This window comes from Leptonychotes weddellii, chromosome 5, assembly GCF_054177405.1.
Source record: "Leptonychotes weddellii isolate Sample4059 chromosome 5, ASM5417740v2, whole genome shotgun sequence".
Lineage (NCBI taxonomy): Eukaryota > Metazoa > Chordata > Mammalia > Carnivora > Phocidae > Leptonychotes > Leptonychotes weddellii.
Genome location: NC_138373.1, coordinates 7,114,985 through 7,139,734, shown reverse-complemented (window position 1 = coordinate 7,139,734; position 24,750 = coordinate 7,114,985). Strand labels below are relative to the sequence as shown.

Genomic DNA, 24,750 nt, shown 5'->3' with positions numbered 1-24,750 from the left:
CACCAGCTACATGGCCAGGCTGAGTTCTCGGGATTACAGGGAGGCGCATAGATCAGGGACCTGCCATCAGCCCCCAACCTACCAAGAGAGAGAGGCGGCCTGTGTGAGCTCTGCGGTCCTCCCGGGTCAGAAGCGAGTCTGGATCCGGGTTTTTTGCTTCCCTTCCACCCTCCCTCTAGCCTTGCACGCCCGCTTCCAGCCCCGAAGTCCAAGCCGCCAAGCCAGAGGAGCCGGCCGATCCGCCCGCCTATCCGCCGGCCCATCCGCGGCCCTTCCGTTCCAGGCCCCGCGCCGCGGCCCCGCCCACTCCCGTCGGCCCCCGCGGGCCGCCCCCGTCGCCGTGGAAACGAAGGCTGCCGATCGGCGCGGTGGCTTCCTCTCCTCCCGGCAGCGGTGGGCTCCCACCAGCTTGAGGGCGGCGGACCGCGATGCTGAAGGCCAAGATTCTCTTCGTGGGGCCCTGCGAGGTGAGGCCCGGCCGGCGAGGGCGGCGGGAGGGGGCCGAGGCGGGCGCGGGGCGACCCGGGACTGTGCCTTGCGCCGGGAGCGCCCCCAGGAGTCGGGAGCCCTGTCCCACCGCGCCCTCCCGGTGTGCGCCGCTGGCCTCAGCGTGAACTCGGCGCCCCCAGACCTTGACCCCGTTTTCGTAAGTCCTGAAAGTAGTGAGTGGCGTTTTGGAACCAGAGTCTAGGTCCCACGATTCTCCTTTGCCCCTGAGGTCGGCCCTAATTAACATGCCTGTGGGACAAGAAAAGGAGAGGAAAGATTGGACTATTACATGGTCTTTGAACGGTTCCCTCGTAGTGTGCGTGGTGGGGGGGGGGGAGGATTAAACCTATCTGTGGACTTAACATCATACAAAGGAATAAGATTCCCATGGACTAAAGCTAAATGTGTAAAACAACTACCGTAGAAATAGTGAATATTCTCCATCTTAAGCGCGCATCCCAGTTGCCTGGAGGGCTTGTGAAAAACACAACATGCCAGTGCTGCCCCAGAGTTTTGATTCAGTAGGTCTGGGAGGGATCCGAGAATCTGCCTTTTACCGATGCTGTTTGTCCAGGGACCACGCGTTGAGAACCACTGTAGTAGATGCGTGTATGGAGAGATAATGTTATTCAGCTTGAGACAGGGAAAGTCTCCTCAAGCACAACACAAAAAATGAAGAAGCCTAAAAGAAATGACAGCGAAAGTAAGCCTGGGGAAAGCATCTGCAAAATACATTACAAAGAAAGAATTAACGGGTAGAACGCACAGGGGAAGTTTAAAAATTGGTAAAATAAAAAACTCAATAGAAAATCAAGCGAAGTCCCTGGACCCAAGTACAACCAGCCAATAAGTATAAGAGGATGTTCAGCCTCAACAGTCGACAAGAACATGAATTAAAACAAGAAGATGAAGCTTATTTGCCCATTGTAGCAGGTGAAAAAAGGTTAGAACACTGATAACATGAAGCATGAGGATGCTTGTAGGGAAATGAGTACTTTAGGATTCTGTTGATGGGACTATACATTGCTAACAGCTTTATTGGCAAATCCAATTATTAAACTTTAAAACATGCATAGCTTTCAGTGCAACACTTACATTTCTCAAAATCTACGGTAGCTGGACACTTACCTATGTTCCCCAGAGGGGGTATTGAAAGATATTGAACTGGAAACACCCTAGATGCCCATCGATAAGAGAATGTCTAAATAAACTAGGGACATTCCTACCGGGGAAGACTCCAGCGTTACCCAAAAGGAGGCACATCTGTGTGGAGTGACATGGAGAACATGTCAAGTTTATGTCTTGCCAAGACATAAACTAGTAAGTGAAATAGACAAGTAATAACAATATGCACAGAATTGTGAAAAGTAAACCAAGCATAAATATCTTCTCTTTTTTTTCATGGAAATTCTCAAACATACAAAGGGAGAAAAAACAAGGAACTCCTAGTACTCATCACCCAGCTTCAACAACAAAATATATTTCCGCATACACATATCCTCCTCTACCTCAATACTCTGCAGATTGGCCAACCTTTCTATTCCTTTAGCATGCTGGGCCCATTCCTGGCCTGGTGCCATCCAACTAGTTATTCTCTTCGCCAGGCTCGGTTGACTCCTTGTCATTCAAATCTCGGTTTAAACTTCACCCTTTCAGCCTTCCCTGACCACCCAGTTCAAAGTCCCTATGGCATTATCCCACTTGATTTTTTTTTTTAAAGATTTTATTTATTTATTTGACAGAGAGAGACACAGCGAGAGAGGGGAACACAAGCAGGGGGAGTGGGAGAGGGAGAAGCAGGCTTCCCACGTCGATCCCAGGACCCTGGGATCATGACCTGAGCCGAAGGCAGACGCTTAACGACTGAGCCACCCAGGCGCCCCCCACTTGATTTTTATCCTCGTGCTTAGCACTACTTCATCTTGTGTTCAACAGCTCCAGGCAAGGTAGACACTTAAAAATACCTGATGTGCCTCACAGTTTCTTCATTTTCCCAGAAGAACCCTCCCCCTCAATCAATTGGTTTTGACCAACATGTATATATAAATTTAAGGGCATAGATGAAATATATAAATATACTTCTATAATGTTTTATGTATTCATGTAGCTATATATACATTTAAAGGTACCCTAAAGATACATATTAATTTAGAAATGCTGTTTTATTCCGTACTTGCATTTCATGACACAGCTTTAAAATTTAAGCTCCTCACCTGCACCTTTGACACCTGAGTTGATTTTATGACCAGAGCCACTTTTAAACCACATGATGGGCACCTGGCTGGCTCAGTTGGACAAGTGTGTGACTCTTGATCTCAGGGTCATGAGTTTGAGCCCCACACTGGGTGTAGAGATTACTTAAATAAATAAAACTTAAAAAAAAAAAAGAACAAGACAAAGCATACCATCTGAGTAGTTTAGTATATAAGCACTTTTTGAATGTGTATGACCCTGTTCCTAGAAATGTATTCCAGCCCAAAGGACCATTCCTTTTTTTTTTTTTTTAAAGATTTTATTTATTTATTTGACAGAGAGAGACACAGCAAGAGGGAACACAAGCAGGGGGAGTGGGAGAGGGAGAAGCAGGCTTCCTGAAGAGCAGGGAGCCCAATGCGGGGCTCGATCCCAGACCCTGGGATCATGACCTGAGCCGAAGGCAAGTGCTTAACGACTGAGCCACCCAGGCACCCCCAAAGAACCATTCCTATTACATCAGGTCATTTGCTTTATTCGTTCATCCTATAGATAAATATCCATGGTCTCCACAAACATAACCACTCAACCGTAGTTTTTTTTTTTTTTTTTAAGATTATTTAGTTGGGGTGGGGCAGGGGGAGAGGGAGGAGAAGCAGACTCCCCACTGAGCAGGGAGCCTGAGGCCAGGATTGATCCCAGGACCCCTGAGATCATGATCTGAGCCAAAGGTTGATGCTTAACTGACTGAGCCACCAGCTTAACTGACTGAGCCACCCAGGCGCCCCTCAACTGTGTTATTTTTAAGTGAGGCTGCATGCTCAGGAAGAATTACTAAAGCAAGATTAAGCCCCTTCCCCGACCTTCTCCTGATTCTGTCAAGTGACCTCTACAAGCCTCCAAAACTGGCATTGGTTGAAATGATTCTAGTCAAGCAGTTGTTCAAAATAAAGTTCTTGAGAGAGCAGGACATAATTTCAGAGATTTTTGAGGACTCAAGTGTAAGAGATTCCCTTTCATCTGAGGAGGAATTTGCAGAGAAAAAACGCCTTATCTTACACCCGAGCATATACTATATTCGCTAAATGAACGATGCAATTGTACAGAAAATATCTGAAAACAGATCACAGTTTTCACCTTTGGGGAGGGAATGGAATGGATGGACAGATGGCTACTTTGGGCGGAGGGACCAGGAGGGCTGTTTTGTTAATAGGACCGTGTATGACTTGTATTTTCTAGAAGGAGAAACAGCCCTGTGCGAGAGTGTGGCACCGCCAGCCACTGTGGGACCCAGCTCTGAACCTGAATTTCTCTGTGACCTTGAGGAACTCCCTTCCCCTTTCTGGACCTCAGTGGCTTCGTATCTGTGACAGACTGGTTTCTTGATGTGCAGAGGAGCATGGCAGGAGAGAGACTCACGATGGGCACCTGGGTGGCTCAGTCGTTAAGCGTCTGCCTTCGGCTCAGGTCATGATCCCAGGGTCCTGGGATCAAGCCCCGCATCGGGCTCCCTGCTCCGCGGGAAGCCTGCTTCTCCCTCTCCTACTCCCCCTGCTTGTGTTCCCTCTCTCGCTCTGTCTCTCTCTGTCAAATAAATAAATAAAATCTTAAAAAAAAAAAAAAGGAAATAAAATTTTTTTTTAAATTAAAAAAAAGAAAAAGGAGAGAGACTCAACGCTAACAATTCTTTTCTGTTCTCAGATAAGTTAACTGAAAGCCAGCCAGGGAAATCAGTGTGGGTAAGAAGGTCACCCAGTTAGACCTTTAAAACCCCGTGCATGCTGGGTCCCAGACCAGACTGCGCCCACCAAATACAGGAAGACAGCGAGGCCCGCCCAACCAGAGAGAACCCTCTGCCTTGGTGCTCTCGGGGTGGCCGTGGCCTACACGCCATCACACCTGGTTCCAAGCCAGCTATTGGAGGGCACGTTTATGGTTTACTTTTCAGCTCTTCAGCAAAGACCTTTTATTATCTTCATTTCCACAGAGTGGAAAAACCGTTTTGGCCAACTTCCTGACAGAATCTTCTGACATCACCGAATACAACCCAACCCAAGGAGTGAGGTGAGCCCCGACAAATCTGTTTCCCAGAGAGGCCCACCACCCCCCTTTTGGGGACGGTGGCATTCCCAAAGTATACTGTTCCCAAAGTGGAGATGCTGCTATTGTTTTATTTCTAGGATCCTGGAATTTGAGAACCCACACGTGACCAGCAACGCCAAAGGCACGGGGTGTGAATTTGAGCTATGGGATTGTGGCGGTGATCCAAAGTACGTTTCCTTTAAAGAGGGTTGGCTTCATCAAATTATTCAAGACTCAGCTGCCCGCCAAGCACCTTGGCCTCTGGCCCAGCACACTTCCTAGCATGTATTAGGGGAGTGATCGATTATTTGGTGACATGTGTGGCTTTTGAAACTTGACACAATGACAAGTCATCCATCAATTAACCCTAAGACGTTATTTCTAAAGGCCTCAGCTAGAAACCAGAGCCACCTGACAGTCACCGTGCCTCCTTCTCTGTCTTACAGGTTCGAGTCTTGCTGGCCAGCCCTGATGAAGGACGCGCACGGGGTGGTGATCATCTTCAATGCCGACCTCCCGAGCCACCTGAAGGAAATCGAGATGTGGTATTCCTGCTTCGTCCAGCAGCAGTTCCTACAGGACCCTCGGTGTCTGTTGATCGCGCACCACAAACCAGGCTCCGGAAGTGATAAAGGACACCTGACTTTGTGTAAGGAAACTGCCATTTCTCCTTTCAGCTCTTGTCTTGAGTGGTCTGGGCATTTGTATATTATTTCGTGTCTTTAGAAACCAGAGGCTCTGTGCAGTTATTGAGCACTTACTCTGTCCTTGGCCTTTGTTCTTCCTACCATGTAAATTGGAATCGCCAGGTTGGAAGATCTGTCATAGCATCCAGGCCAGGACAGAGACACTTTGAAAGCAGGCAGACACCAAGACGGGAAAAAAAAAAAAAACAAACCTGATTTTAGCCACTCACCAGTACAATTAGGGACATTCTTTCCTGACTGGTCTTGTCTCAAGAAAATCTCCCAATTAGCCTGTGACACACCATGACAGAGTGACAAAGTGCTCATGGAAGACGACTCACAATATTCAGAAATCTCTTCCTTTCTGGTGTGAGAAGAGGACCTGGAAGTGGCTTATAGTTTTGCTATCCCACCACCAGGTGACAGTGTGGTGGCATTCTTTATTGAGCACCTGCCGTATGCCGAGCACGATGCTGAGCGCATCGGCAGTGGCACGTGGTGAAACGTTTCTTCCTCTGTTAAATCATGGCAGACAAGACCCCACTTTATTTTTGGCCTCTAGAGAGGTCAACAAATTGGCTTTGATAAGACTCAGGTCATTGGGAGCTGGAAAGGGCCCTTCCTTAAAAGTTCATGCCTAATTTACTTTCCTTTTTAAGCGCCCCCCTTGAGCAAGCTGAAGCTGGTGCACTCGAATCTTGAGGATGACCCTGAAGAGATCAGGTTGGAGTTCATAAAGTATTTAAAAAGCATAATCAACTCAGTGTCTGAAAGCAGAGACCGGGAGGAGATGTCAATTATCACCTAAGCAGCCTTCACCTGGACTCTTCCACATCGCACATGAGGTCACCTTGTTCCCCAGGCAGATCTGGAATCTTACCCGGCTACTGATGCGACCTTCTCCCTGTGGCTATAGAAGAGATTTTCCTTATCTGCTCTTAAGGCCGGGTCAGCCAGGGAGTTGACTCGTACCGTTTATTCCCTGTCCTTAGTTCAGATGAGAAAATCCTCTTATTGCATTCTCATTCCTTTGCCCCAAACCTCTCCAAGAGCTGGAAAACTGAGCTGTTTTTCTTTCCTCTTCATATACGTCAAGTGACAAAAATTGTGGAATTGTAACTGTCAGAACCAAATGATTCGGCAGAAGTTTAATTCCTGTGTGTTGGTTTGAAGGTGGTTTTCATTGCTTAGTTCATTCAACAAATACTGACGCGTCGTGCTACACTGTTCTAGCTGCTGACGATATATAGCATGAGCAAAACAGATAAAAATCCGCCCCCTCGTGGAGCTGCCATTCTGTTCCTCTAAATAACAGGGAGGTAGAGTCCAACACTTAAGTCCTACACCTTAGATATGGGGGAAAAATGATAGAGTCTTCCATTTTCCATAATTGGTCTAAATCTCATGGTCCCCTCCTCCTAGATAAGGAGGGGACCTAGACCACATTTGATGCCAAATGAGGATACAATTGAGCCTCCTTCATGGGCTCTGCATTTGCAAATTTGCCTACTGGCTCAAACTGATTTGTAACCCCCAGATCAATACTCACAGCGCTTTCAGTTATTCAGAATGGCAAAAAATTTGGATCACCGGTCACGCATGTTTCCAGCTGAGGCTGAACAAGGCCACCCTCTGCCTTCTTGTTTCACCTCTCATACTATCAAGTGTCCTTGTCACAGCCTATTGGGTGCCGCATTTTCACATTTCTGTGCTTTTCGTGAGTGGTTTTGCTGTTTAAAATGACCCCCAAATGTGGCGTGGGAAAAGCTGGCTAATGTTCCAAAGTGCAAAAAGGCTGGGATGTGCCTTACGGAGAAAACTGATGCTTCAGAGAAGCCTCTTTCCAGCACAAGTTCCAGTGCAGCTGGCTGTGAGTTCAATGTCGATGAAATCAACAACGCATATTGAATAGGGTGTCTTTAAATAGAAGCGTCCATAAAACAAGGTTGCATATTGATGGCTGATGAAACTGGGATCAGAGGTGCACAGGAACGTAACCCTGTATTTCCCCAGAAGCAGTGGTTTGCTATTCCCTCATCCAGTGCGCATGGTGACTTTACAGAATGTAAGGACCGTGCATAGTGAGAATCAACTGTTTTTCTGTCTCTTGCAACTTAAAAGTTTCCACATTAGTTCAGTCTCTGGGGTAAATATTTCATCAATTCAAGGTTACGGTCTACTTCCTCACCCTTTTCCCCAAGATGGCCTCAGGGTGATCGGACAGGGTTTGTGCTAATATTGGGGCAGCTATTCAAGGGCCAGGTCCTCTGGTGCCCTTCCTGACCTCTTTCAGGATGTCACTTGCCACCCTACTGGCCATCTCCAGTCAAGTCCAGGACTGGTACAGCCAATGGCATGGGTTTTCCCCGTGGAACCATGGGTCCCAGGCTGACTCCGCCATATCCTGGCTGGGCCTGGCCCTGCGCATCTCTGAGAACCACCTGTGTCCTCCATACATCCGAGATCTCTGGGGATCTCTATGGCAGGACCACTGCATTCCTTGCCACAGCTGGCCTGTCTGGCCCATCCTCAACTCTCAGCTTCCTGGTAGAAAAACAGGATTTTCAGGGCAATCGAGAATATAGCAGGTAGGGTACTCTCAAATCTTATCCCAGTTACAGTAGTAAGAGATGCAGTATTCTTGTTATAAACCTACAAAGAAGTTTATTTTTTAATTTAAGGATAATTTTTTAATTTAACAATCCTGTTACCCTTTTTAAACTTGGCGTAAAATATACATAAGATTTGCCATTTTAACCATTTTTCACTCTACATCTCCAGAACATTTTTATCATCCCAAACTGAAGCTCTGTACCCATTAAATGCTAACTCCCCATTCCCCCTCCCCCCAACTCCCGGCACCCACCATTCTACTTTTTGTCTCTCTGAATTTGACTACTCTAGGGACTTCATAAAAGTAGAATCATACAGTATTTTAAGTTTTGTGACTGGCTTATTTCGCTGAGCAGAATGTCCTCAAGTTTCATCCATGTTGTAGCAGATGTCAGAATGCCCTTCCTTTTTAGGGCTGAATACTATTCCATTGTATGGACAGATTACATCTTGTTTATCTGTTCTTCTGTTGGTTATTGTAAATAATTTGCTGAAACATTAGTGTACAATTCACCTAGGATATCTTTCTTTCAAAGATTTCATTTTTAAGTAATCTCCACACCTAATGTGGGGCTCGAACTCACAACCCTGAGATCAAGAGTCACACACTTCACTGACTGAGCCAGCCAGGCACCCCCACCTAGGATATTTTTGAGGAAGATCAGCATTTAACCTCTCCAAGATTTTATTTTTATTTAAATATCCTTGATATCTGGACATCCTTATCAGCTTGGAAGGTAGAATACACATAACATCTTCTAAAAAGTTTTTTATGATCTCAGGGGAACTTAATTCTTAAGTATTCCTTCAGGTAATATATGTAAAAACAATGTTATATCGTCCTAACACTTAATTTGTAAAAACCATCAAAAGTGTTGATGCTCAGAATAAGCAAATATGGTGAGTTTATAGCTTATGGTACAAGTGAGTTTGCTTTAATCTTAGGAATTTGTTCATCCATAATTTTTATATTTGGATTCTTTTTTTTTTTAAGTAAGCTCTAGGCCCAACATGGGGCTTGAACTCACAACCCAAGATCAAGAGCTGCATGTTCTACCGACTGAGCCAGCCAGGTGCCCCTATTTTTGGAATTTTTTTAACATAGCCAGCCTGAAAACACATTAAGTAGATCAAAAGTTAGATGTAGGTCTTTTCCAGTGCGAGTGAGATAAAAGTAGAGACGCTTAAGAGAGATGAATCAATAGGCGTGGGTGCTCTTCACTTTGACAAGGAGGAGGCTGAAATGGAGCTGTGTGGGCAGTCTGTCAGAGAGTGGTATTTGCTAATAATGCCAACGTCCTGGTAAATTTAGATTGAACTACAGTCACCTCTTAGCCAACTGCCTGGTTACCTGCAAGCACATTTTAAGTCCAGGTTAATTTCCTTCTGACCTGCTCTCGGTGGGAACATGTGGAAGGAACACAGAATAGCCTCAAGGCCAACTGTGGCAAATCATCTTTACGTAACAGCGGCAGTAATAATAATTGGTCTGCAGAATACAGCTCCAGAACAGAAAGGAATTATTTTTATCTGATTGTTGATGAGAAGCCAAGAGTTCAACAGAAAAATTAACCCCAGCAGCATGCATTTACATTAGGGGCCAGAGTGCAACCCTTGTAAGGACTTGAATAGAGAAAAAGATTTGCAGTTGAATAGGCCATGTGTGCACAAGTTCTAAGGGGAGAGTCAATGAAGAAGTCTGTCTTCCCTGTCCTGGAAACCCATTCCCTCTCAGGAAGCCACTTACCAGGACGCCTGGGTGGCTCAGTGGGTTAAGTGTCCGACTCTTGATAATCAGCTCAGGTCTTGATCTCAGTCGTGAGTTCAAGCCCAGTGGTTGGGCTCCATGCCCAGCATGGAGCCTACTTAAAAAAAAAGAAGAAGCTACTTACCTTCCACATTCTACCAGACACAGTCTGTGCATGTACAAATGTGTTTTGTGAATGGAAATGATAGCAAACTGTTCACATTTTCCTACAACTTGCTTTTTTCACTTTTTATCTTAGGAGTTTGTGTAAATACAGAGCTGCTCTATTCTTGTTCATAGCTGCAAATTATTCCACATAACCATTTATGTTACAATTTTATACTAGATCATTTTAATAACCATTCATGTTGAAATATTACCTTTTTATTGATGGACATTTTTAACAATACTGAAATGCATGATTTGGGATATAAATATGATTGAATGTGAAATCTTAGGAAGGTGGTTTCAACCATCAGCCCTTTCGAGGGAAGGGTAAAGTTGCTGGTCTTGGCATCCTAGGTCTGATTTCTCATTTCATACCATTTTCTAACTGCACAATGTGATTTTTGCCATGCGTGTGCTAGCGTATGGTGAGATTACTTTCTTTGTATCACAGATGGGACAATGCACATGAGAGCCGCAGAAGCATGGAAGAGCCTGGTCACAGGGGAAACTCAGTAGTTCAGCATGACTCCAGTGAATGTGTGTGCAGTCCGTGTGGGACTGAGTGACATGGCGGGGAGGGTGACGGGGGGGAGGGAGTGGGGATGGGTGTCTCTGAGTGGCGGGAGGTGTGGGTGGCAGAGAGAAGATGAGTGGTCAGTTGGTGAAGGGCCTCTCAGACCAGGCCAAGGAGTTAGGGTCTGAGTTGCCACTGAAGAATCATCCCTGCCGGTTAATGTGGTCAGGTCTCCACTTTAGAAATAAACTCTGATGGCAGCGTGAGAGCTGGATGGGAAGGACACGTGTAGAAGTGACTGCTACCATTCCTTGGTTTGTGGCCGCATCGCCCCAGTCTTTAAGGCCAGCATCCTCAGATCTTTCTCTGCTCCATCTTCACGTTGTGTATCTGACTCAAACCGCCCTCGACTCTCCGTTGTAAGGACACTTATAATTGCATTAAGGGCCCAACTGGATAATCTCCCCATCTAAAGATCCTTAACTTAATCACATCAGCAAAGACCCTTTTTCCAACTAAAGAAACAACACTCACATGTTCCAGAGGTTGGGTCCTGAGATCTTTGGGGGCTGGAATTCAGCCTCAGTGAATGGTACCTGAGGCGCTAATGGAAGAGGAGCAGGCTCGGGGGAAGGGGGAGTTAGGGGAGATGACAAATGATCAGTCTGAGATGACCCAGCAAGTTAGGGACAGGGACCAAACTGGCCCCCCATGCCCCTGTTCTTTCCCCTGTCCTGGGGTAACTGGGCAGGAAAATGAGTCCACAGATGAACATGGCCGAGAACGTCACCCCTGAGACTGAACCCCTAGTAAAGCAACAAGGACAGCAACGGGCAAAGAGCCATTCTTGAAGCCGAGCCACCCAGAAAATGGTTTCCACATATGTTGCAGATAGAACTAGCATCATCATATTTTCTGAAACCAATCAAATCAGGGAGTATTACTGAAACTTGTAAAGAAAACCACGAATTAGTCACTTAACATCACAACTTGAACGTCCACAGCTCCAGATTGCTCAGGGAAGCTCCTGGGGATCATTACACTTTTTGTGGAACACCAGAAGACCCATATACCACAAGGGTAGCTAAATTGTTATAGCAAAGAGCAGAGATTTGCTAGTAACTGAAGACCTATGAGAGTTTTTTAAAATACCAATTAAAAAAGTAACTGCACCACTCAAGAAAATTACTCTGAACTATGACTCTTCTAGATCTTGACCTCAGCCTTCCCCACCTGATGGTTGAGAATATCCTGGCCTTGGCTGATACTTTCTCAACAAATGTATTCTTTCCTTCAACAAATGAAGGATCCCCATTTTTAAAAACCAAACCCAAAGAGATTAAATTAGTGAGGAAGGAGGAAACTCTGCTTTTGAATGTTAAGAACAGATTACACATTTTTAATGTGACTTTGAAACTGCTTTATCAGTTAAATAATTCTCTACATTTATGATACTGGCCATTCTTCCTACCAAAGTTAAAAGCCAATGGAAATGCTATGTCTGCCAAGTATTCCCACTTCAAAAGGAAAGTTCATAGTGCTTTGATGTGAGCAACACCTCCTCTATCTTTCTGCAGTTCATTCCTATCTAAGCATTCTGATAGCTTTTAAAAGTATGCCTCCTTTCTCGAAAGCCTCAGTGCAGATTTACCCCACACTGAAGCAGCTCTTCGGATGGGGCGTAATTTTAGATCTTAGACATTCAAAGTGCTATGCAAAATAACTTCTCTATTTTACATTATTGTCTAACTGGAGTTTTGTGATAAGTACTTTATACAAGAACCATCCTTTTCTCTTTTGTGTGACTTTACAAGGCCTGGAAAACACCTAGGTGTGTTACCCATGTGACGCAACGAAATATTTTGTTCAGAGGAATTCTAATTTTGTCAGAGTATGAATGACTTGGTTTCTACTTACAGGAACCTACTTCAAGTACTTTTCAAGGATATTTTGCAAATACAACGACACTGGGAATTGATCATCCTTTTTGGCGGTGCAACTGTTCAAAGCAGGAAGTTGTGCTTTGCATTTTTTTAAAATGGTGACAATAGTTTTAAGGTATCAATCGCAAACGAGATGACTCTAAAAAGAATGGTTCTTACGTGTGAAAAGACTAGCACGAGAGAGTAAGGTCAAATATATACCAGCAAGGAACGTGGACGTGAGTCTATTAGCCGCTGAAATGCCCTAAGCAGAGCAGGAATGATTACTTTGGTGGCCTCGTGGAGAGACGACTTAAGGGGAACATGCCTGAGAGCAGGTTGACAAGAAAATCCAGAGTGTCTGAAACACAGCATCGGCGACTGGCATGAAGAAAATGGGACAGGTTCCGTAAGTATTTAGGAAGTAAAATTTGTGTTTGAGTGGACAAGAAGGAAGAAGGCGAGTTTAACCCCCTATTTTCAGCGTGCCCGGTTTATTGCAGGTGCTCAACGAAGTGAGTTAATCAGTGACTACATTTCCCATAGGCCTTAGGGCAGCGTCCCCTGCATTTCCCAGAGAGCTGTGCGATGCCCACGCTGGCCCTGAGCGTCGTGGAAAAGGTAAACAGGAGGGGATGCGATCTTTAATGTTGCTTTGTAACCAAATTCCCCATTATCCTTTCCTCCTCTGTCCATCTTCTCTGTCTCCCGCTCCTCTGTTCACGGGCTTCAGGAGCCCAAATACCCAGGACTTGACTCCTTTGGCAACAGCTCGGTGTTACCTTTTCAGTGCCGAGCGACCGGAAGCGGAGTGCGCCTGCGGCCTTCTGGGAAATGTAGTTCCGTCCTCCCATGGCCTTGGTTCGGTGTAAGGACTCCGTCTCCTCGGGCCGCAGAACCAAGGCCTGGGTGGTGGGGGCACGTGACCGGCCCGTCTGAAAGCTTTGGGAACTGTTCCGCGCACAGCTCCTCGCAGGCCCAGGCCACCGACCGTTGCAGAGCCGACGAGCCCGGCTGGTCTCCATGGTGACCGGCTCGCCGCAGAAGCCTCTGGGAATTGTAGTTGGGCGGGAGCCGGGTCCGTGCGCCGAGTTCCGAGCGGTGGCCGTTACCGCTCGCCATCGCGGTCCGGTCGGAGCTTGGCGGCGTCCGGGGGAGCTCCTTCCGCGTTTCCTCGGCCTCCGGGACCCCAGGCAGGCGGGCGGTCGCCCGGAAAGGCAGGGTGTGGGCCCGGGCTCCAGGGGAGGTATCTGGCAGGCGTTTTGCAGAGGCTCGCACAGTGGGTTGGTCACGGCGTTGAGAGCCGCATCAGAGCGTGGCCTCGAAGGAGCGCTTGGTCCAGTCTCTTCTGCTAGATTAGGGGGGACCGAAGCCCAGACAGAGTCCGTGGTTTGCCCCAAAGCGAGGCCAGATCCTAGTCTGTCCGCTCACGCCTTTCTTTGCAGCACAGAGCGCCCTGCCTGACACAGAGCAGGCGCCCAGACATCGGTTAAGTGTCATTTCGTTCTAACGACAGCCAGCTGAAATACAAAAGTACAAGATTTTTTAAAAAAAAAATTTTTTTTTTTTTTTTAAAGAGGGAAGTGGACCTATAGATAAGGAGACTTATCAGCCAGATACAACCTATAAATTCATTTGGATCATGAGTCTAAGAATCAATTGTGCGGCTTTTTAAAATCTGGTAGATGTGAACATTGATTGGCAATATGGCAGAGTTACTGTTTAAAACTTCTGGTTGTGAAAAGGCTGTTGCGGTTATGTTTTAAAAAGGAAAAGAGTCTTAGAGACACATACTGCAGGTTTTATGGTCGAAATGATGTCTGAGATTTGCTGAAAAAATACCCAGCGTGGCCGGCTGGAGAGAGACAAGAATGGTACGGGATACCTGAGATGGCGTTGTACTATTTTACTCTCTTTAGCGGTGTTGAAAAGGACCATAATCAAGGGGTTTTATTTCATGTTACTGTGTTTCAGAAAGTTTCTGAAATATGAAGCAGCTCAGAGTTTCTCTGAAACATAAGCCTCACACGGCACAAGTGAGCCTCCTTGGGGACTTCTCCCGTCAAGAAAGAGCACCGCAATGAGGGGGGCTGTGTCCAGTGCCCCCAGGTCCTTCAAAAGCAGGACAGAATTCTGACCTTGAAGCCAGAGGCAGAGGACCATGCTGCCAGGTAATCAGCCTCCCACCCAAGACCTAGCCCATCAGCACTTCAGAGAGTTCTAGGACCCTACAAGCTCCAACATTTTTTGATCTAAAAAAGAAAAGAAAAGACAAGCAAGTAATTACCTTTATTTCCTTTAAGGCTCCCAATTTTCTTAACTGTCTCCAGGACAGGAAGTTTTCTGGGGGGGAGATAGCGCCCTCCCTCCCCAGCACAGGAATCACCACACATCACCAGCTTCAGCCACTTGATCCCCAGTTCACACGTGTTGGGAACCCCACACCCTCCACACCAGTGGTAAGAGGCAGCATCTTCTGGGGAGGATATCACGGTCTTTGATCTTTTTCCTGGGCACCCCTGTGTTGAAAAGGCAGACAGAACATGATAGCTTGCAGACCTGTGCTGGGAGTGGGGTGTGATCTCAGACTAGCATGAGACCTTATGTCCAGAACTCAAAGAGGTGCTGAACTCATTGGAGCACAGCAGAGAATCTCAGTCTTCCACCGGTCCCTCTGCCACAGCTGGGTGTCCTTCATTACACTGGACATAGTATTAGGCTATTTGAATTCTGGTGTGGTCACTTTATTCTGGTGAATTCAATATAAAAATTCAAATTCAAATAAAGCTATTCAAATAAAGCTATTTGAATTCTGGTGTGGACAGCCTCCTTAGCCACCCCAGCGACTCTCCCCCGCCCCCCCCCCCCCGGCCCTCAGGACCTTCCTGGGGTCCAGCATCTAATGGCTTTTGCCTGGTCTTACAAGAGGCTTCTGGATCTCCAGATGAGACCAACATCTGTTCTAATGGCTCAGTGTTTGGGCCCTTCCAGTCGTAAAGTGTAAGACCTCCTTGGCCCTAAGCTTTTATAGCCTCTCGCTGCCCATGCTCGTAAAGGGCAGCTGGGCAGCATAGCCCAGCACAGTGAGGGCTGGAACTAGCTGGATTCAGGTCCTGGGTCCGCTGCGTGCATCTGTAAACATCAAAGAGGAGAAAGTGCTTTGTAAACTATAAAGTGCCTACATATACAAGTTTTTTTTAAAATTATTATGATGTATCGGAGTTCTTTGACCAACACGGGACCACACACTCAAATCCAGCTTTCCACCCCTCTGCCTGGGCCCCGCTTTCTGCACTTACCTCAAGCTTCGACCCCAGGATGCACCTCCTCGGAGGACACTAACCTTGGCCCCTTGGGCAACTTCCTCAGCTGCCCGCCTCCCACACCTATTGCTGCATGGCTAGGAGAGCCCAAGTTCTTCCCAGCCTTCTCAGAATTCCCTTCCTGTTCCGCCGCGCCCCGCCCCCCCGCCATCCCCACACTTCAGTCCCCTGCCTTTTCCTCATCCTCTCCCCAGGTTTGTACAATAACCTGGAGGTATTCTCTCCTTATGAAGTACTTCATAATTTCACTATTTTTCATAACCTGCTTTTTAAAAAAAATGATTTACTTAGAGGGTGAGAAAGAGAGCATGTGAGCGGGGGCAAAGGGAGAGGGAGACAGCCTCCAGCAGGCTCCCTGCTGAGCATGGAACCCAACGTGGGGCTCCATCCCAGGACCCTGAGATCATGACCTGAGCCGAAACCAAGAGTCAGCTGCCTAACCAAGTGCACCACCCAGGCGCCCCTCATAACCTGCTTTTTAAAAAAAGTGTGATCATTAATTACTTTTCTATAACTTCATTTTTCATTGCTGTTTTATATGTCATGGTTTATTTCATCCATCCCTGGTGGTAGGCTTGCATTTTATTTCCATGGCTTTTCTTTGCAAAGCAAACAGGTAACATTTGGATTTTCTACATATGATTACAGACGGTGACCTCAGGAGTAAGGACAAGGCACTCAGCTCAGATCAGGAACTTGCTGAAAGAAGATCCCACGGGTGACTTCACCAGAGCTGGGAGATACCTCAGAATGTTCCAGAATCTTAGACCAGCATTAGGGAGCCTCCAGACAGGAGGCCAAGCAGCTGCCTTGCCCAAGAGAAGAGTTTCAAGCAGGAGAGGGAAGAAGCAGCCATGACGGTGACAGAAGTGACCAGAACTCCAGGCCAGGTGAGTGTCTCGTTCCAAGTCAGAAAGTTGTGCAGACAGAGACCCCATACACGTAGCACTTGTGGCCACAGTTTGTGGGCAGACCCAGCCCTCATTTAGCATCAGCCTGCACAGGAGAGGACCCTCCATGTGGCCGTAGGGAATAGGCTCTAGATCACCCAGAAGCTGGCAGTCATGTGCCCCTGCGTGACCAGGTCAGGAGGGCAGCACGTACATGAGAGAAAGCGAGGCAGGAGGGACCACGGGGTGTGAGCCAAAGGGCATGAGGGACATAACTAGAGAGACAGCAGGGAGGGCTCCTTCAGGAGGCCTCATCCCCAAACCCAGACCCCCTTGTGGCCCTGCAGCTGTCCTGGGTTTGTGCTCCCCAGATGTGGAAGGGCCCAGGGAGCTGGCCTGGGTAGCAGCTCATCACCCAGACACTCGGTTGTCACCTGAGCCCCCAGGCCTCCACTTTAGTCCCCTCTTGGGGCACTTTTGTGTCATTTCTGCCTTTCAAAAAATAATAATACATTCATTCTCTTATTAACAAAAGGAATACACGTCTAGAACAGAGAACTTTAAAATACATCCAAACAAAATGAAAAAAAATTAGTCATCTGTTTCAGAGTCATGGGTAACGTTGCCTCTCTAGCATCTGTTTCTAAACATATATACACATTTCCCCCGTTACTCAGATTTCTCCTAAAAAAAAAAACAACAGGTGGGAGACCTCCTGGGGTCCACAGCCACCTGCAGCTGGGACTTCATCTGCTCTGCTTTTCTGGGTGGGAAGCAAGAGAAGGCCCCGCATGCTTGTGAACACAGTGGCAATCCCCCTCGTGGCCACAAGAAGGAGGTGTTGGCTCACGCACATGTGTCCCCAAGCCGCCTGTGCGTCCTGCCGGGGTCTGGAACGGGCAGCTCCCATGCAAGGGACCTGTAGTGAGTCTTCGCTTGATTACTCCTTCTGCTCACTGCATCTCTTGGAAACCTTCTTGGTGCACGAGGGGAAAAAAAGACAGAATTCCCAGCCTCCCTCTTCCACCACACGTGCCTGAACTTGAGGAAGCCTTGGACAGCTCTCTCCTCGCTGTGGCAGCCTTGGGCCTCCCAGGGAAGGGATAAACCACAAACCTGCTCGGGTCATCCCCACACCTAACCCTCTTCTCGGTTTCCCATCGCTTTCAGGGTCCATTCTGAGCTGCGTGCCTCCCCACCCGCACTGTTTCCTCACATACACTAGGCGGGCCGTCTTTCGGCCCCTCTCACTCTCCTCCATCACCAGCAGACCTTCCCGCAAGTTCTCTCCACACATCAGGCTGAGGCTTCCTCTTTGGGGTCTTAGCCAACCTGTTACTTCCTCCCCAAAGTCACTCTCAACCCTGTGAGTCTGGGTTACGTAATTCTCTGTGCTTCCTCGGGGCCCATCCTTCCCCTTTCAAATTGCACAGCATGCTGGGTTGCCCGCTTCCTTCTAGAATGGGAGTTCCATGAGGGCAGGGACCATGTCATTCTGACTCACATCCCCAGCGCCTGGCGCTCCGTGAGGGATATGAGTGAGCCCTTCCCTGTTCTCTGAAGTAGAGTCTGCAGAAGGCAGCCCCTTTCCCCTTCATCCCCCTTACCCCCAGTTCACCAGCTGCCTCTCAGTGTCCCCTGTGTTTCTGGAAACGGAGCCTGAGGAGGAGCAGTGCTGAAGGGCCAGTTGGCTCCCTGTGGGACGACCGTGGCACGAGGAGTGAGACAGACGTCGCCTCGGTTGCTGGCTTATTTTCTTTACACAGTGGAGCTAACGGACCCCTGGCTCGTGGGGTGGCTTGGAGGAATCACGTGCCCCCCCCCCCGACACATGGCGGACAGACTCCTTCCTCCCTCTTTCCCGAGCGCCCCTCTGAGACCGTGGGACCCGGAGGTGCTGCTGTGCTCCCGAGACCCTTCTCGTCTCCCCACGATCTCCCAGGCCACTTGCTGCTGGCCCCTCCTTCCCTGTCCTTTATCCGCCCCCTCCGCCCCCCGCACAAACAGTAGTGCCAGGGACAGAGCAGACGAGATGCGGAAAAGGCACTTGTTGAATGGATGAGTGGATGAATGAGCCAGTCACAGTCGCCAGTGTGGAATGGGTCACAGTGGTCACCAGCCGGGTAGTGGACAGGTGGCCTCCTGCCCGCCAGAGCCCAAGCCCACACAGGCAGGGCCTGTGTGAAGGTACCCTCCGCAGGCCCGAGGCAAGGGACAGGAAAGGTGACATCAGACTTTGCTGAAGACCGATGTGGAAGGAGGAGGGGCGATGTCCCCGTTCTTCTCTTCGGCTCAGCGCTGTGGACCTCAGGGACCACACGTGCTCCCCTGTCACCTGAACAAACAGTCCCACGGGGCATCTGCGCTCCTTACAGCCAGGCTCTTGTTCCATCACTGGTGCGAAAAGTTCCAAGTTCCAGCAAAATCATTCTCTAGATTCCGTTCATCGTTGTTTTTCTCCGATAGGAACGTTTTCTGTCCCGTGTGCTCAGAGGCCCGTGCGGCGGCCCCCCTCTGGCCCCCACGAGCTCCCTCATTCCCAAGGAGCCCCCGCCCTCTCCCTGGTCAGGATCTTGGGAAGATGAATAAGGGCTGATTTCTCCTCAAATGACCACCGCCCTCGATTCATTCCATTTGAAAGATTTAGCCCGTGAATGGCTTATCTGCTGTTGGGCGAGTCCGTGGCTCGGCCCACTGAGGATGCCACTTTCTCCTGCGTGGCACTCGGAAGGTCGGGCTGCCAGGGCTTGTGTTTTATGTGTCCCATGCCCCTCACCTGTGACCTCCTCATCTCTAAGGCTGCTCACCTCCTTCTGAGGACTTTCCTACATCAGTGCCATTCACCGAGTCTCTCTAGGATGAATTAGGAAATGAAGGGAAATTTTCCCTTATTCATAATATTCAAAGATTTCTTCTGTACGAATTCTCTGATACCCTCCAGAACTGAGCCCGAGGTTTGGGCTTAGAGTCTGAGGTTTCCCAAAGCGATGCCCTTCTCAGCATATCAGCAGCAGCTCCCCTGCCCCAGGCTGGCCCCCGTGATTCTGCCTTGGCGGGAAGGCTGAGCAGTGGCGTTTTCGGGCTGTCCTCGGTCCTGGCCTCACGCTGTGATGATAGCGTAGGACATGAGAGTGTCACAAGTCCCCAGTTCCAAGAAACCAAGCTCTGTGACTGCACCAACATTCCAGCCCCCGGCTGTCTTCTCCTATGATAGCACAGCAAGAGGACAAGGCACTACTTTCACGGCGGGGAGGGGGGGCAGTCAGCTATGTTCTGAGCGCCCGAGGTCAACGCCCGGGTCACAGGTGCCCCTGGAATGCAGCGCCACCACCCCCACCCCCCCCACGGGTCTGAATTTGCCCACCCTCCTGGCCTGGCCCGAAGCTCACCTCCTCCCTGAAGCCTTCCCAGGACTCTGTAGGCCTGCAGTTGGACACCCCGCCCCCCCCACTGTCCGTGTTCCTGTGAGAGTTCACGGCCCACCAAACCCCTTAGCACCCACGCGATGCTCTAGGTTTTCATGACTTTTCTATGCCTTCTTCTTCTCCAACAGACTTAAAGGAAGCTCTTTGAGGAGGAGCCACATCCTGTCTTTGCTGTTCTCCATGGCATGTCTGAGCACGGCGGGACTTGGGTTGGAGACCGGGTGCGGCTGTGGCCACTGCGGTCGAAGCCAACGGATTTATGGTTCCACGCAGTCGTGGGCGGAGATGAGCCCGTGACCGAAGACGTGGCCTGCCTTCTCGGGGGACGGTTGCTGCCGCACTCTTCCAGGTCACGCAGGAGGAAGGTGATCTCGTCCTTGTTGCCACTCCTTGGCCCCGACACCCGCCCACGCCAGGCAGACCAGCCAGATTCTCCCTGCGGCCAGCCGTGCATGGTGCCAATCCTGGGAGTGACTTCGGGGAGGGGGAGGCGGGGGGCAAGCAAGTGATCGGTATTGTGGCAGAGCTGTCCACGCAGTGTCCTGGTTAACTCTGGCTGGCGTAGGGACCACCCTCAGCATGAACCCGCAGCTCTTTGAGGGCACAGCCTGGGTCTGAAGCCTCTCTTCAGAGAGGCTTAGCACCTGGCACGTAGAAAGTCTTCACCTGGCGTGGAGTAGGGGAGTGCTTCTGTAGTTACCAGCAGCCAGGGAGTTCATGGAGGGTCCGAGTTCAGATGTTAGTGACTGTCCTCAAGTGTCCCCCCCCGGGCCCCCCACGCCCCAATGAATGCATCCTCCCTTTGGTATATGGCGAAGTCCTGGGTCCTCAGCACAAAATGCAGACAGTGCCCCCTTGTGTGTTTTGTAAGCTGCAGAATCCCTGTCTAGGGGGTGGGGCAGGGGAAGGGGACAAATCCTGGGTATACATCGAGGGTTTTATAGAGCCTTGGAGCTCTCTGCTGCTTTCTTTTAAAGCTAGTGAGTTAAAAATGTTCTAGGCCAGATAGTAGGAGCTGGTCCCGAGGGCTGGCACTGCCCCTAGGAGCCGGGGGCTGCTTCCAAACAGCCGAACCTTGAAGCTGGTGGAGATGTGAGCAGGTCACCAAGGGTTAAGGAGAGAGGGGAAGGGGGGCCCTTGCCAGCCGCCTCTTTGTGTGCTTACCAGGGGCTTTCGTGCCCACGCAGTTGTCTCTGGGCAGGAACACCGCTGACTACCAGGTGTCCGCGCTCCAGGTTTGGCTGTTGGTAGCTGGAGTGTCATTTACAGTGGGTCTCCAGAACACTCCCTCACATTTTTCCCCTAATGACCACCCAGAGACCCGACTGAACAGAAATTAATGCAAACAGGTAGAGGAGGTCGAAATAGATGATCAAGTGAAGGCTGTGGGGGGAGCAGGGCGCTGGAGGGGGCAGGTGGCTCTCAGCTCCGCACTCGTAGGGAATGGGCCAAGGCTCTTCCTAAGAAGCAGCTCCAAAGGCTTCTAGAAAATAGCTCGAGAAGCCAGGTCTAGAAGGAAAGCTGTAAAGGGCTTCATGGTATGTAAAGGCACCCCCCCGTCCTCACAGCCCCCCAGCCAGAGCACCCACGCCAGGCTCTTGGATGCTCGCTGAGCGGCCGTTCTCACGGGGGGCCTCTGAGGCTGCTCGGTGCATGCGTGAGGCTCTAACCAGCACAGCCTGCCTTTAGTGCCCGCACGGCCAAGGGCTTCCCATGCAGGGCCCCGCTGAATCCCCAGCAGCCCCGGGAAGTAGCATGTTCCTGTCCTCATGTTCGAATGAAGAAAATAAGGTTTAGAGAGGTTAAACAACTTGCCCAAGGGCGGGCAGCGAGTGAGGGGAGGAGCAGGCTTCACGTCCAGGCCTGCCCATCACTCGGGCTTTAAGGCGCTGCTTCGCGCCTTGCGGGAATTTTCCTTGCGTCGCCAGAATCCTCAGTCCATGCTGCGTCTCGATGGCGCAGCCACCTTGAAATGGTCTTGCTTCCACAGCCCCCTCCGCGGCCCATCAGAGCCGCTCAGTAGTTTCTGAGAGGCCAGGTCGAGTGGGGGCTGAACCTCCCGACCATCCCTGTGATTCACGAGCGACATCCTCCGTACTCCCAGCAGTCACTGGAATTTCTGCTGTGGGAATTTGGGGAGAGTCTTGAGGCGTGGCAGATGCAAGAATCTGTGATTTCTGCTCTCCATTCTGTGAGTCAGGTCATCAGGCAGAGCAAGGCAGGAACAATTTCTTTCTGCTCCACTGTGTCTGGGCCTCAACCCAAGAGGCCCAAACGGCTGGATTTGGCTAAGGTGGTCTGACTGGCCGTAGTGCGGGGCCCTTGGTTCTGTCTGCCAGCAGGATCCCTCCCCTCTTTTTCGCGTGACATCCACTGAAATGGGGTGGAAATGTCCAAAATGACTTTTTCACTCGTGCATCTGATGCTTCCATGTTCTCCTTTAATGGCCTCTCTTCATAGAGTAACTTCATCTCCTTACATTGTTGTTCCGGGCTCCGCAAAGCCACCGTCCATGCTCCTCCTTGTCCACGGTACCTGTCCTGCCCTGAGCCCCATCTGTGGGGAGCTGCCACATTTGGCCCCCACTGTATTACATGACCCTGCCCATTGGGCCAGGATCCAGTGGAAGCTGACCAGTGACTTTTGAAATCACCTGGCTGGCTCAAAAATATAAGGAAAACCAGTCAGACCAGTCGGATTCCCCTTTGGGGAAACTCAAACCAAAACATCAGACTGTATCGGCACAGTGTGTGTGTGACAGGATAGCGTGAGGGCAAGTAGGGCCTGGATGGACCGATGTGCTGGCCTGAATGAGGCTGAAGAAGGGACGTGGAGATAGAAGAAAAACAAGCCGTGACATGGAGAGACCTCCGAGTGGAGGGAACCATGAGCCTGTCGTTGGCGACGGGAGAAAGGAAGGGACGGCCGGAGCAGAGCTGGGACCCATGAAAGCCTGGGGGTGGAGCCAGTCCCAGAGGTGCCCTAGTGTCCCAGAGCTCCCCTAGTGTCCCAGAGCTCCTGGGCCCGCCTGGCCCATGTGAGTCACTGCAACAAACTTGTTCCTTATTCCCTTGGCTGTCAGTTGGCTTAGAGGGGGCCACGTGACTTCAATCTGCCAATAAAAATTAGGAGGAAATGGGCTGGAGGTCCTTCTGGGAAGAATTTTGCTTTTTGATGAAAGGAAGGATGGTGAAGAGGCCTGGCCCTTCTTCCTGCTTTGGACATGGATGTTTGAGGATGTGATACTTAGAGCTGTAGCAGCCATCTTGGGACCATGAGGCAACAAGATCAAGGGAAGAAGCCAATGTACCAAAGTTGGCCCAGCAGACGGACAAAAAGAGCCTGGGTCCTAGATGACATCGTTGAGCCACTATACCTATCCTGGAACCACCTACTTCCAGTCTTATTGATACATTAATTAAATGTCTTTATTTTCTAAGCAGATTTCTGCTATTTGAAGGCTAAGACATTCTTAGCCAGTATAGCACTCCTCTGAACCTGTCCGTCATCAACTCCTTAGAGCCCCATGGCTCTTGGTTTAGATCCAAATGGGAAATCACCACAAATTTAAACAGTGGAAATCTTAACTTACGTGGTAGGAAATACAAGTCAAGATTTCTCACAGCCTACAGAGCAATTCCAGCACCTAGTCCCAACTCCCAGGGCCTGTTGGACGCAAATGAGGAAAGATAGATTCAGGAAAGTTCTAGATACATGAGCATGAGTCTTCTAAAATGGGGCTCAATGATGAATTTTGGGATGAACAAGTGCAGTGAGGGGCGAAGGGGAGAGCCTAAGCATGGGCCAGAAAGCCATGGAAAGCACACGGAAGGAGCAGCAAGCTGGAATGGACAAATGGCGGGTGGGTTGGATCACTTCTGCGGGAGGCCAGGGTCCACAGCAAGATTTCACAAGTGCCAAGTACTGGCTGGGAGGAGTTTACAGCAACTAGAATTAAACTGGTGGAAAACGAGGCCTTTTCGTTAACTCTCCAGCCAGCCTTCCTGACATTTTAGATCCTTTTAGGAACAGGGCCTGAATTGTGGCCCTTGCCTGCGTGCAGGCGCTCCCACGTGCTTCATTCTTTGTCTCTTCTCCACCTCTCCCTCTCTCTCCACCCTTTCTTCCTATCTTCTCAGCAAAGCCAGGAGCCAGAAATGCTCAAGATCTGAATCTCTTTCACCTCAGCTGGAGAGTAAAGATAGTGGGAGGCAAGGATGTCTTATGGAAGCTTCAAATCCTGGTCTGGGGATCATCCTGGTTCCCTTGGGAGGGGGGAAAGCCGTCTGTTGATAAGGACTAGATTAAGCTTTCTTCTGCCCCAACTTTGACCAAGCAGTGGGGACGGGGGTGCTTCTTCAACACAACACAAGAAAATGTGTGGTCCTCCCTTCCCTTGTGCAATGAGACGTTGAACTCGAGCACTCTAGGCCTTCCTCTTTCGATTTCTAGTTTCAGGTACACAACAAAGATAATCTGACATCCTCCTCATGCATCCTACGAATATTTCATTGCATTCAGAACTTGAGAAAAGTCTCACCAACCCATTTCCCATCCCCACATCATCAGTAGTAGAAACATGTGGCCTGTAGAAGTTCATCAAATGAATGGGGCCCAAACACGGTTGAGTTACCAGCAGACTCTGCCACTAAGCCTCGTCCCTCTGGGTGCAGCCCTTATGCACCCTGCGTATCTTAG

General features: G+C 49.4%; 1 protein-coding gene and 2 long non-coding RNA genes across 9 annotated transcripts in view; 2 read left to right on the top strand and 1 right to left on the bottom strand.

Moving 5' to 3' along the window:
* Positions 1 to 312: 312 nt before the first annotated feature.
* On the top strand, positions 313 to 6,602 carry IFT22 (intraflagellar transport 22). Of its 6 annotated transcripts, none has more exons than XM_081819429.1 (7): positions 313 to 467; positions 1,064 to 1,192; positions 3,922 to 4,149; positions 4,670 to 4,746; positions 4,863 to 4,952; positions 5,211 to 5,413; positions 6,110 to 6,602. In XM_081819429.1, the coding sequence occupies exons 6-7, from the start codon at positions 5,236 to 5,238 to the stop codon at positions 6,256 to 6,258; spliced, it is 327 nt and encodes a 108-aa protein (XP_081675555.1). In that variant the 5' UTR covers positions 313 to 467; positions 1,064 to 1,192; positions 3,922 to 4,149; positions 4,670 to 4,746; positions 4,863 to 4,952; positions 5,211 to 5,235; the 3' UTR covers positions 6,259 to 6,602. The 6 variants fall into 6 exon arrangements, with proteins under 6 accessions (XP_081675555.1, XP_081675553.1, XP_006733773.1 ...); XM_081819428.1 differs by having other exon boundaries at positions 319 to 467; positions 999 to 1,192; XM_081819427.1 differs by lacking the exon at positions 1,064 to 1,192.
* Positions 6,603 to 12,992: 6,390 nt separating this feature from the next.
* LOC115941104 (uncharacterized) lies at positions 12,993 to 23,214 on the top strand. 2 transcript variants are annotated; one of them, XR_004075854.2, is made up of 4 exons: positions 12,993 to 13,035; positions 14,389 to 14,585; positions 16,386 to 16,627; positions 20,181 to 23,214. It is a non-coding gene; the product is annotated as an uncharacterized LOC115941104 (long non-coding RNA). The 2 variants fall into 2 exon arrangements; XR_004075853.2 differs by lacking the exon at positions 12,993 to 13,035 and adding an exon at positions 13,928 to 14,288.
* LOC115941105 (uncharacterized) overlaps positions 13,878 to 24,750 on the bottom strand; it is a 29,374-nt gene continuing 18,501 nt past the window's right edge. Inside the window, exons 3-4 of the long non-coding RNA XR_004075855.2 lie at positions 14,702 to 14,933; positions 13,878 to 13,934 (exon numbers count right to left, since the gene is read on the bottom strand). This is a non-coding gene — a long non-coding RNA (uncharacterized LOC115941105). The remainder of the gene's footprint in view (positions 13,935 to 14,701; positions 14,934 to 24,750) is intronic.